The sequence below is a fragment of the Pelophylax lessonae genome, assembly GCF_965119305.1.
Source record: "Pelophylax lessonae genome assembly, chromosome: 2".
NCBI classification, from domain to species: Eukaryota; Metazoa; Chordata; class Amphibia; order Anura; family Ranidae; genus Pelophylax; species Pelophylax lessonae.
In genome coordinates, this window is record NC_138769.1 from 99,610,703 (window position 1) to 99,623,415 (window position 12,713).

A 12,713-nucleotide genomic window follows, 5' to 3' on the forward strand; every position below is an offset into this window, starting at 1 on the left:
CGTAATGTAGTGTAGGGTGAACTGACACTGACTGCTATGGCAGGGTGACCAAACCCTTCCATAGCAGGGTGACCGCTATAGAGAAAAGCTAGTTTCTCTTGTGTCACCTTCGCTGCAGGGATATGGCTTCGCCGCCGCCAGCATTTTTGGCTGCAGGCGTTGCTAGTGCTTTTTTGAGCACATGTTTGGAGTCAGAAATTACATCTGAACATGTGTATAGGGGGTATATATACACACCAATGTCTGTATATATACACCTGCACATATACAGGTGTGAAAGGAGCAGAAAAAACTACTTGCGCTAATGAAATAATTAACACCAATATATTTCTGCTCCTATCACACCTATATATGTCTAGGTGTGTATATACATATAACTATGTGTGTATATACACCACTATACACAAGTTCAGATGTTTTGCCTGCCTCCAAAGAACCCAAAAAAATGCCCAAAAAAACGCTAGCGTAAAAAAAAAACGCCCAGGTGTGTTGTTGCAGGCATTTTTTGGGGGGTTTTTGGAGGCAGGCAAAACATCTGAACTTGTGTATAGTGTACCTGTGAAGTTTCAGCTCTGTAGCATGTCCAGAACCAGAAAAAAAGATAATTTTTCAGTAGAGCAGGGATTGTGGGACCCTCCTTTTACACCTATATGATCTTTTTTTTTATGGTTCTGGACATGCTACAGAGCTGAAACTTAACATGTACACCTTTTAGACCCCCCAGACACAAAATCACACAAAAAAAGTTCTTAAAAATTGTCATTTTTGATAGATTTTTGATAGAGAGCCAATGATTGAAAAAAAAAAAAAAAAAAATTCTTTGGATTTAGTGTCTGGGGGGTCTAATACGTGTACCTGTGAAGTTTCAGCTCTGTAGCATGTCCAGAACCATAAAAAAAAGATTGTTTGTATTAGAACACTTTCAGCACAGGAGGTTGGCTTCTCGCTTTTCACACCTTGCCGGTTTAATAGCAGATGTTGTTTGGGGCATTTTTTGGGGTTCTTTTGAGGCAGGAAAAACATCTGAACTTGTGTATAGTGGTACTATACACAAGTTCAGATGTTTTGCCTGCCTCCAAAAACCCCCAAAAATGCCTGAAACAACACACCTGGGCATTTTTTTTTTTGGCGCTAGCGTTTTTTTGGCCATTTTTTTGGGTTCTTTGGAGGCAGGCAAAACATCTGAGCTTGTGTATAGTGGTATATATACCACTATACACAAGTTCAGATGTTTTGCCTGCCTCCAAGAAACCCAAAAAAATGGCCAAAAAAAGCTAGCGTCAAAAAAAAAAAAAACGCCCAGGTGTGTTGTTGCAGGCATTTTTTTGGGGTTTTTGGAGGCAGGCAAAACATCTGAACTTGTGTACACACACATACTTATATGTATTTTACACTTACATATATATGTGTTATAGGAGCATAACCATATTAGTGTAAATGATTTCATTAGCGCTAGCATATATTTCTGCTACTATCACACCTATATATGTCTAGATGTGTATATACATATAAGTATGTGTGTATATATACCACTATACACAAGTTCAGATGTTTTGCCTGCCTCCAAAGAACCCAAAACAAATGCCCAAAAAAACGCTAGCGTCAAAAAAAAAACGCCCAGGTGTGTTGTTGCAGGCATTTTTTGGGGGTTTTTGGAGGCAGGCTAAACATCTGAACTTGTGTATAGTGGTATATATACCCGTATACACAAGTTCAGATGTTTTTCCTGCCTCAAAAGAACCCAAAAAAATGCCCAAAAAACGCCTGCTATTAAACCGGCAAGGTGTGAAAAGCGAGAAGCCAACTACCTGTGTTCTAACTTCTAAGTGACAAAATACAAACAATCTTTTTTTTTATGGTTCTGGACATGCTACAGAGCTGAAACTTCACAGGTACACTTTTTAGACCCCCCAGATACTAAATCCAAAATCTCTTTTTTTATTTTTTTTTTTTTATTTTTTTCAATAATTGGCTTTTTTTTCAAAAATTACAATTTTTAAGAACTTTTTTTTGTGTGATTAATAGTCCCTGGGGCATGACCCAGAACCCTAGGCACTTTTTAGGGGCATTTATTGGGTTTTATGGCTTTAAATTGTGTTTTTTGATTACCGAAGTTCGGGTCTATTGATTGCAATGGGGTTCTGAAATCTGGGCTGAACTTTCGGGTAGTTCGGATTTTCTGGCCGAACCAAACTTTTCAAAAGTTCGATCATCCCTAATGTTAACCTCTTCCCAGCCAGTGTCAGTTAGTGTAACCCCCAGCCAGCGAACGTATATTCTGTGAGGCATTATGAGTCTTTTGAAAATGTAATTTTTTTCCACAAGTTTTTGGAAAATGTGGAAAGAAAATGAAAACTTATTTTTTTTACACCATGTTGTCAATTTATAAGATATTTACATTGTTAGTCAGGTTGAAAAAAGACACAAGTCCATCTGGCTCAACCAATAAAAAACAAAAAACAGAAAAGAAATCCCAACCATACAATTCAATATACACAATCCTATACCCGCAGTTGATTCAGAGGAAGGTGAAACCCCCCCCCAGCAAAGCATGATCCAATTTGCTACAGCAGGGAAAATAAATTCCTTCCTGATGCCCCGAGAGGCAATTGGATATTCCCTGGATCAACTTAACCTATGAATATTAGTACCCATTTATATTATGTACTCCCAGGAAAGAATCCAGGCATTTTTTAAAGCAATCTAATGAGCTAGCCAGAACCACCTCTGGAGGGAGTCTATTCCACATTTTCACAGCTCTTACGGTGAAGCAACCTTTTCGTATTTCTAGACAAAATCTGTTTTCCTCTAGGCGTATAGAGTTCCCCCTTGTCCTCTGTGTTGACCTTAAAGTGAATAACTCAACACCAAGTTCACTATATGGATCCCTTATGTATTTATACATGTTGATTATATCCCCCCTTAATCTCCTCTTCTCAAGAGAGAATAAATTCAGTTCCTCTAATCTTTCCTCATAGCTGAGCTCCTCCATGCCTCTTATCAGTTTGGTTGCCCTTCTCTGCACTTTCTCCAGTTCCCTGATATCCTTTTCAAGAACTGGTGCTCAAAACTGAACTGCATATTCCAGATGAGGTCTTACTAATGATTTGTACATGGGCAAAATGATAGCTCTCTCTCTCTCTCTGAAGTCCATTTATTCTGTTAATACAAGAAAGGACTTTGCTTGCTTTGGAACACATAGTATATACATAGCAAAAACTGCACCCCAAAATACATTCTGCTACTCGACCTGAGTATGGGGATACCACGTGTGAGACTTTTACACAGCCTGGCCACATACAGAGGCCCAACATCCAAGTAGCACCATTAGGCATTCTAGGGACATACATTACACATCTGATTTCCTGACTACCTATCCCACCTGTGAAGGCCCTGCAGCACCAGGAAAATGCCAGAGACAGGTACTTGTGTACTCTGATGGATAGGCTGCAGATATGTACTCAGATACTCTGATGGGCTGGAGACAGGTACTCGGTTATTCTGATGGTCTGGAGACAGGTACTTGGTTACTCTGATGGGCTGGAGACAGGTACTCGGTTATTCTGATGGGCTGGAGATATGTACTTGGTTACTCCGAGGGGCTGGAGACAGGTACTCTGGTACTCTGATGCCCTGGAGACAGGTACTCAGTTACTCTGATGGGCTGGAGATAGGTACTTGGGTACTCTGATGGGCTGGAGACCGGTACTCGGGTACTCTGATGGGCTAAAGAAAGGTACTCGGGTACTCTGATGGGATGGAGACAGGTATGTGTGTACTCTGACGAGCTGAAGACAGGCACGTGGGTACTCTAATGGGCTGGAGAAAAGTACTCAGGTTCTCTGATTGGCTAGAGACAGGTACTTGGGTACTCTAATGGGATGCAGATAGGTACTCAGGTACTCTGATGGGCTGCAGATAGGTACTTAGGTACTCTGATGGGCTGGAGACAGGTACTCAGGTACTCTGATATGATGCAGATATATACTCGGGTACTCTGGGCTCCAGATAGGTACTGGGCTACTCTGGGCTGCAGATAGGTACTCTGGGCTGCAGATAAGTACTCGGGTACTCTGGGCTGGAGACAGGTACTTGGGTACTCTGGTGGGCTGCAGATAGGTACTCGGGTATTCTGGGCTGCAGATAGGTACTCAGGTGCTCTGGGCTGCAGATAGGTACTTGGGTACTCTGATGGGCTGGTAACAGGTACTTGGGTACTCTAATGCGCTAATGACAGGTATTCAGGTACTCTGATGGGCTTACAGACATGTATTCTGATGGATTTTTAGTCAGGTCCTCTTTATTTTTGGGGCAATCAGGGCACAGTACTGTAATACTGTAACTCGCTGTTTGCTGACACTTGTGACTGGCTGTGATTGGACACAGCTGGTCACGTGGTAAAGAGCCAATTTCATTGGCTTCTTACCCTGACCGGGGATGGGCTGTGCCTGAGTGACATGCCTCATCCCTAAACGCCTTGCTGCATGCCCCAGGGGGCGTGCACAAACGGAGAGAATGAGGAAAACACATGGGGCCGGCTGTGTTTGGACACAGCAGGCCACGTGGTAAGGAGCCATTTTTATTGGCTCTTTACCCTGATTGGGGATGGGTTGTATCCCGAAGGACACACCTGATTTCCAAACACTGCGCTTAGCGCCCCTGGGTGGCGCACAAGTGCGGCGGGAATGGGAGAACGTCATATGATGTCCCTGCTGCGGGGCGAGAGGTTCCCGCCGCGTCATTTTATAATATAAAATGGGTTATAAAATAAGGGTTACCAAAGGGTTAAATAGGCATAAATGGTTAAGAATATTTAAAGAAACTGACTGAAAACTATTATTTCCTTTGAAGGCATCTCTTCCCGACTCAAGAAGTTTTCTTCAAAGACCCGATCAGTTATCTCCCCTGTGCCCCATGATACATACGGAGGTTCTAAAAAGCCTTGAGAATGAGCACTTCTATGAAAATCCTGCAGGAATAATGGACAGTGCTCCATACCTTGCACATAATCTGAATGCCGAGAATGAGCACCAGCAAGAAGCCCTAAATCAAGACAACTGTTTGTCCAGCAATCAAGCCCCAACCAGAGAACATTCAGCAGGTTCACTCCAGGACCGTACAGAAATGAAGCTACTAGAAGGCTCAGGTGTTCAGGTCATGATGTCCATAGGTGACACCGGGCACCCTACAGTCCTCCCATTGTCAGAGAGCAGCATGGAAACCCCACCTGAAGATGCTGTTGGTAGCTTCGGGAACCTCCTTTCAAATTTGGCAAATGGTTTTGATGACTCTTTAAACTTCTTACTTATACATAACCAGCTTGGCATTGATTTAAACTCTGTATCTCTTGGAGACTCTGCTGATCTTTGGACAGATGTCCCAATGGTTGCCTCTCCAAAAAACACCTTCAATGTTTTGGCCAGCCATCCCATTGGAGATGTAGTAAACATAAGCCAGTTCAAACTACTCAGTAGTGTACTCGATACAGACACCCCAGCTATGGACAGTCCTCACTGTGAAAATGATGAAAACGGGGGGATAGGCAGTGACTTGAACAGTGCCTCTGATTACATTACAAGATGAATGTTATATGATGTCACTTGTGCGATGGATGTTCCATTCTTACTTTCAGCTTTTAGCCAAGGCAGCTCTAGGTTTCTGCACCTTTTTAAAAATGACATTGTTCTGGTAGTGCAACAGACTGTCCGTCCCCCATCTTATGTTGTGTTCTTGAATATGCAATTAGGCCTCTGTTCAATTGTGAGATATTTGCTAAAAGCTAAATACATATGGCCCTGATTAATTCAGCTCTAATAGCATTACAGTGTCCTAAGGTGTACCTAAAACAAATTAAAAGGGATCCTTGGCTATAATACTGAATGTCATTTTAGGATGCCTTAAGTGCTATGTAACACACCTTAAAGTAGTAAAAAACCTCAGACATGAAATATGAACAAAGCGGTGTGCACTGCTGTGGATCTGTGAACAGCAATTTTCAAGTCTTGCCACAGATTCTCATTTGGAATTAGCTCTGGACTTTGACAGGGTCATTCTAACACATGAATATGCTTTGATCTAAACCACTCCATTGTAGCTCTGGCTGTATGTTTAGGGTTGTTGTCCTGCTGGAAGCTGAACCTCCGCCCTAGTCTCAAGTTATTTGCAGACTCTAACAGGTTTTCTTCTAAGATTGCCCTTTGTTTGGCACCATCTGGCTTCCAATCAACTCTGACCAGCTTCCCTTTCTCTGCTGAAGAAAAGCATCCCCACCACATGGTGACCTCCATGGTGTGTTTAGGGGGATGTGCAGTGTTAGTTTTCCCCCAAAACATAGCGTTTTGCTTTTAGACCAAAAAGTTCAATTTTGCTCTCATCTGACCAGAGCACCTTCTTCCGCATGTCTGCTGTGTCCCCCACATGGCTTCTAACATACTGAAAACAGGACTTCTTTTGGCTTTCTTTCAACAATGGCTTTCTTCTTTCCACTCTTCCATAAAAGGCAGATTTGTGGAGTGCACAACTAATAGTTGTCCTGTGGACAGATTCTCCCACCTGAGCTGTGGATCTCTGCAGCTCCTCCGGAGTTACCATGGGCCTCTTGGCTGCTTCTCTGATTAATGCTCCCCTTGCCCGGCCTGTCAGTTTAGGTGGACGGCCATGTCTTGGTAGGTTTGCAGTTGTGCCATACTCTTTCCATTTTCAGGTGATGGATTAAACAGTGCTTTGTGAGATGTTCAACGCTTGGGATATTTTTTTCATGACCTAACCCTGCTTTAAACTTCTCCACAACTTTATCCCTGACCTGTCTGGTGTGTTCCTTGGCCTTCATGATGCTGTTTGTTCACTAAGGTTCTCAAATAAACCTCTGAGGGCTTCACAGAACAGCTGTATTTATACACAGTTGGACTCCATTTACTAATTGGGTGACTTTGGAAGGCCATTGGTTCCACTAGATTTTAGTTAGGGGTATCAGAGTAAAGGGGGCTGAATACAAATGCATGCCTCACTTTTCAGATATTTATTTGAAAACCATTTATCATTTTCCTTCCACCTCACAATTATGTGCCACTTTGTGTTGGTCTATCACATAATCCCAATAAAATATGTTTACGTACTTGGTTGTAACATGAGAAAATGTGGACAATTTCAAGGGGTGTGAATACTTTTTCAAGGCACTGTATGTACGGGTTTACAACGATTTTAAAGAAAACCTGTCCTTTGCTCCTATAGGGCAAAACAACACGTTTGTTTCAATGCCTCCCACCTAAGCAGCACATACTCTCCATTCCTGTATTCCTGTTTCATGCCTTTTAGCCACTGGGAGCAAGGCAGGGTGGATCTCTGTATGTTATGCTCCAAGTTGCTCTAATCGGACCTTAAAGAAGTCTGAGGACATCCCTTGCCCACACTTCCCATCTCTGGACCAATCGCCAGGTAGGAGCACTTTGACATTGAGTTTGTCAAATGCTCCTCCATGTTGAAGAATGAGGTGCGCAAACAAAAAATTTATCTCATGCAGCAACCGAAACTTTAACCTTAATAAAGTAAACGTACGATGTGCAAAAAATGGGTGCGCTAGATGTTAGCAATGTGTGTTGAACCAAAAGGGAAAACACAATGAACAAAATGCCTAATAAATATAAATATACACAGATATTATAAATGGTGCACAATGTGAACAAAAACGTCCTATGGAAATATGTGCAGTCCAAGACAAGTCCAAAATTAAAAAAAGGCTGAAATCTTCTTGATGGTGAATGAAGGTGAAAAAGAGGACGTGCAAACACCAAATCCCTCTTGGCACCCACGTGTACCAACTCAACATAATAAAACACTTGAGAAGATGACACCAGCCAGTGTAATAGATATGACACTGAGCCCACCCTTTTTTTTAGCCTGTGAGAGCCTCTGGCTCTAGTCACATGGTTAAAAAAAAAAAGCCCCATTGAACTCCATGCGTCCGGCGCCCCGCATGTAGATTAGGGGGCTGGATGCATGGATAGGGGGGGGGGGTGGCGCCTCTGCGCCCCATATACACCAGCCGCCGCTGCTGTGGTGTTTGTCACCCATATTCAGCCAACAGTGTGCTAAAGTCCGGGGACGACTGACGTCATACAGCAGCTTCACACTCTGGAGTGATCCTGACAATAATGTTGGGATGCATCCAGATTCCTGAGCGGTAGATGGCTCAGCCTCTTAGCAAGCCATGAGAGCCTGACCATTGACCAAGCCTCTCCTTCCCCCTTCACATCCCAGAGCTCCAGCGAGTACTGGAGGGGTAGGGCACAGAGCCGGTGACTGACAGGCACTGCTCTATGTTCACTGAAGTCCAAGAAAGGAACGATCAGCGATCATGTAATCACACATGTTCTCCAGTGTAGCGGCAGCGGGGGGACAGCTGCAGTATTGGATTGATGCTGCATCCACATAGGTGAGTATGTATCTCTTTTAAATCCAAACTCCACTTTTGTTGAGAAGAAAACATTGCTCCCTGGGTGATCTATGTACATTGCAAGGATTATAACGACCTTTGTAGCAGATTAGTACCTTTTGTTATTCTGAAGAAATAAGTTTGTTCCTCTGTGCCTCTGTGCAGAGTGGCTCTAATGGGAGTGGTTTCATAATTATCTATCAGCTGTGCAGCTGAAGAGCACTAAAGAGAAAATCTGCTGGGCCTGCATCCCTTTAGACGTGTTCCTATTGGGGGTATCTCACCAAAAATAAAATTTTTGTTGTAGGGGATGCCTGAAGTCTGACTTGTATCTTAGTGCAGACTTCTAGGAAATTGGTGAGCAAATCACACAAGCAGGAAATTATGTTTCTGGGGTGTGGTCAGTACACATTCTGTATACAGAACACCTCCAGGTGGCCATGTTGCTTTTTCACAAAATTACAGCAGCTGCAGATTGGAAAGGAAAGGTAACTTTTAATAACATTGAATTAAAAAATAACTTGTGTCGCAATTGTATACTGTATGTACACTATATTATTTTTTCTTTATTTGCTATTTTTTCCATGAAAGTGGAGTTTCCCCTTAAGTGCAAAATTAGGACTAAAAATATAGGTTCCCAATTTATTAAAAATGCAATATCACTTAGCCTGACTCCAAGAGTAGCTTGGAGTCACCACATCTGCTCCCCATTCACACCTGAGACCTTCTAGCACTAACGAGTCACATGACACCGGGGAGGGAAAATGGCTAATTCGGCCCAATTTGGCCATTTTCACTTAGGAGTGTACTCACTTTTGTTGCCAGCGGTTTAGACATTAATGGCTGTGTGTTGAGTTATTTTGAGGCATTATTTTGACAGCAAATTTACACTGTTATACAAGCTGTTATACAAGTGTAATTTCTTCAATATTGTCACATGAAAAGATATAATAAAATATTTACAAAAATGTTAGGGGTGTACTCACTTTTGTGAGATATTGTATATAATGTTTGGGGGTTCTGAGTAATTTTCTAGCACAAAAAGTATGATTTTACATGTATAGGGAGTATAGGAGTAGTGGAATGACAGAATTGACCCGGTTATGGAAGTGATTAAAGTAATGTCCTTTGTTTGGGAGTTCTTCAAATAATTACCACTTAAAAACATAATTACCGCATCATGAAAAAAACACCTACTTTACTTTACTTTCAAATCTACCTCCCAAAGCAAGCATACAATAAAAAAAAAAATATTGTCATTTCATTTCCCACCCACACGGCTATATTAGGCCACGCAAGGTGGGGAATGTCCAGGCCAACGCTCATTGGCCCAGGAATAACAGCTTACTTCCAGGTTCAGCCAAACACAAGCTCCTCACTACTAAGCAAAATAAATATGCTAAATATTATGTAGCACCCTCCTAGGTAGGTGCTAGGAAAAAGCATCTATTGCTCCTTCTTCTTATCAGGGGAGCCTGATCTGTTAGGTTGCCTGTTGCATGTCTCCAGGTGTGATTCACTGGGTCTGAGGGAGTGTCCCCACTGCATCCAATGAGGGAGCTTGTTGGACAGTGGAGGAAACCCAGCTAGGGACACATTCGCATGTGTGGGAGTCCCAGTGGGAGGGCATTCTTGCAATGCATCCTGGGATTGCTCATAAAAGCCGGGGGGACATGTGACAGGGCATCTTTGGCGAGAAGCAGAGTCCCAGGAGGAGGCAGACGGCTGTCTCTCCTCCTGCTGTGTATGAGGAAGGTGGTCTTAGGCAGTCGACCTAGTGTACCAGGTGTGGAGCTGAGCTGCAGAGGATCCAGCGTAGCTGACAATGGAGTTGCTGGCAGTCTCTCAGGAAAAAACAGTGTCCATGAGTACTGTGGGACTTGCCAAAGGGTCGGCCCAGGAAGTGGACCACTCCAGTGAAGTCAGAGGATCACGGAGCTAGCTCACACAGAGGGAAGTACAGTAAAGGGGGTGCAGTGTAGAACCCTGAAGAATAGGGATTAAGGGGTGCCTAGTTGGGCCCTGAAGAGCGATTCACAGAGTAATACAAGTCCATTAAATTCTTCTTCACTGCTAGTGACAAGGTGAAGCAGCAGCCTTGCCGCACTCAGTTGTCTTTAGACGTCCCAGCAAATTGTGCATAGTTTATTCAAGTTGGAGTATCCCACTCATCCCTTCTCCTATCCAAGTTCTCAAATAAAACTACAAAAAAAACAAAACCCCAGACTGTTTCTTGACTGAGCCAAGCACTTTAACCACTTACCCACTGGGCACTTAAACCCCCTTCCTAACCAGACCACTTTTCAGCTTTCAGTGCTCTCACATTTTGAATGACAATTACTCAGTCATGCAACACTGTACCCATATGAAATGTTCGTTCTCTTTTTTCACACAAACAGAGCTTTGTTTTGCTGGTATTTAATCATAATTGAGTTTTTTATTTTTTGCGATATAAATGAAAAAAGACAGAACATTTTGTAAAAAAAAATGCATTTTTCTTCATTTCGGTTTTACATTTTTGCAAATGTAGTCATTTTTCTTCATAAATTTTGGCCACAATTTATACTGCTACATATCTTTAGTAACAATAACCCAAATAAGTATACATTTTTTGGTCTTTGTGAAGGTTATAGAGTCTACAACAGCTATCCTCAAACTACGGCCCTCCAGCTGTTGTGGAACTACACATCCCATGAGGCATTGTAAAACTCTTGACATTCACAAACATTACTAGGCATGATGGGAATAGTAGTTCCTGAACAATTGGAGGGCCATAGTTTGAAGACCCCTGGTCTACAAGCTATGGTGCCAATCATTGAAAATTGGTCACACCGACCTGATGTACTGACGGCCTATCTCATTTCTTGAGACCCTAAAAAGCCAGGAAAGTACAAATACCCCACAAATGACCCCTTTTTGGAAAGTAGAAATTCCAAGGTATTTAGTAAGAGGCATGGTGAGTTTTTTGAAGTTGGATTTTTTTTCCACATTTCTTTGCAAAATAAAGATTATTTATTTTATTTTTTTTTCACAAAATGGTCATATTACCAAGTTATTTCTCACACAGTATATGCATACTTGCAACTACACCCCAAAATACATTCTTCTACTCTTCCTGGGTATGGTGATACCACATGTGTGGGAATTTTACACAGCCTGACCACATACGGAGGCCCAACATCCAAGTAGCACCGTCAGGCGTTCTAGGAGCATAAATTACACATATAATTTCCTGACAACCTGTCACACGTTTGAAGGCCCTGGAGCACCAGGACAATGGAAACGCCCACAAAATGACCCCGTTTTGGAAAGAAAACACCCAAACACATAATCTGGGAGGCATTATGATTCTTTTGAACATGTCATTTTTTTCCACAAGTTTTTGGAAAATGTGGAAAGAAGATAAAAACGCATTTTTTTTTACACAAAGTTGTACATTTATAAGATATTTCTAACGAATAGCATGTACATAGCAAAAATGACACCCCAAAATACATTCTGCTACTCCTCCTGAGTATGGCGATACCACATATGTGACACTTTTCCTCAGCCTTGCCACATACAGAGCCCCAAAATGCAGGGAGCACCGTCATTTTCTGGCTTCCCATTACAATTTTGTGAGGCACTGTAGGGCACTGATAAACACTGTAGTGGCACTGATGTGGCATGGATGAGCATTGATGTGGCATGGATGTGGCACGGATGAGCATTGATGTGGCATGGATAAGCACTGATGTGGCACAGATGAGCACTGACATGACATGGATGTGGCACGGATGAGCACTGATGTGACACAGATGAGCACTGATGTGGCATGGATGTGGCACGGATGAGAACTGACGGGGCATGGATGTGGCACGGATGAGCACTGACGTGGCATGGATGTGGCACGGATGAGCACTGATGTGGCATGGAAGTGGCACGGATGAGCACTAATGTGGCATGGATGAGCACTGATTTGGCATGGATGTGGCACAGATGAGCACTGACATAGCATGGATGTGGCACGGGTGAGCACTGATATGACATGGATGTGGCATGGATGAGCACTGACGTACATGGATGTGGTATGGATGAGCACTGACGTGGCATGAATGTGGCATGGATTACCACTGCTGTGGCATGGATTACCACTGACGTGGCTTGGAAGTGGCACGGATGAGCACTGACGTGGGATTGATGAGCACTGACTTGGCATGGATGTGGCACAGATGAGCACTGATATGGCATGGATGTGGCACGGATGAGCACTGACGTGGCACGGATGTGGCATGGATGTGGC

At 42.9% G+C, this 12,713-nt stretch overlaps 1 protein-coding gene across 1 annotated transcript in view; it reads left to right on the forward strand.

The window, feature by feature from the left end:
* Positions 1 to 5,850, forward strand: part of LOC309547718 (interferon alpha/beta receptor 2-like) — an 83,757-nt gene extending 77,907 nt beyond the window's left edge. The window contains exon 8 of the mRNA XM_082247667.1: positions 4,852 to 5,850. Coding sequence (XP_082103793.1) covers positions 4,852 to 5,583 — 732 coding nt within the window. The 3' untranslated portion in view covers positions 5,584 to 5,850. The remainder of the gene's footprint in view (positions 1 to 4,851) is intronic.
* The last annotated feature ends 6,863 nt before the right edge of the window (positions 5,851 to 12,713 follow it).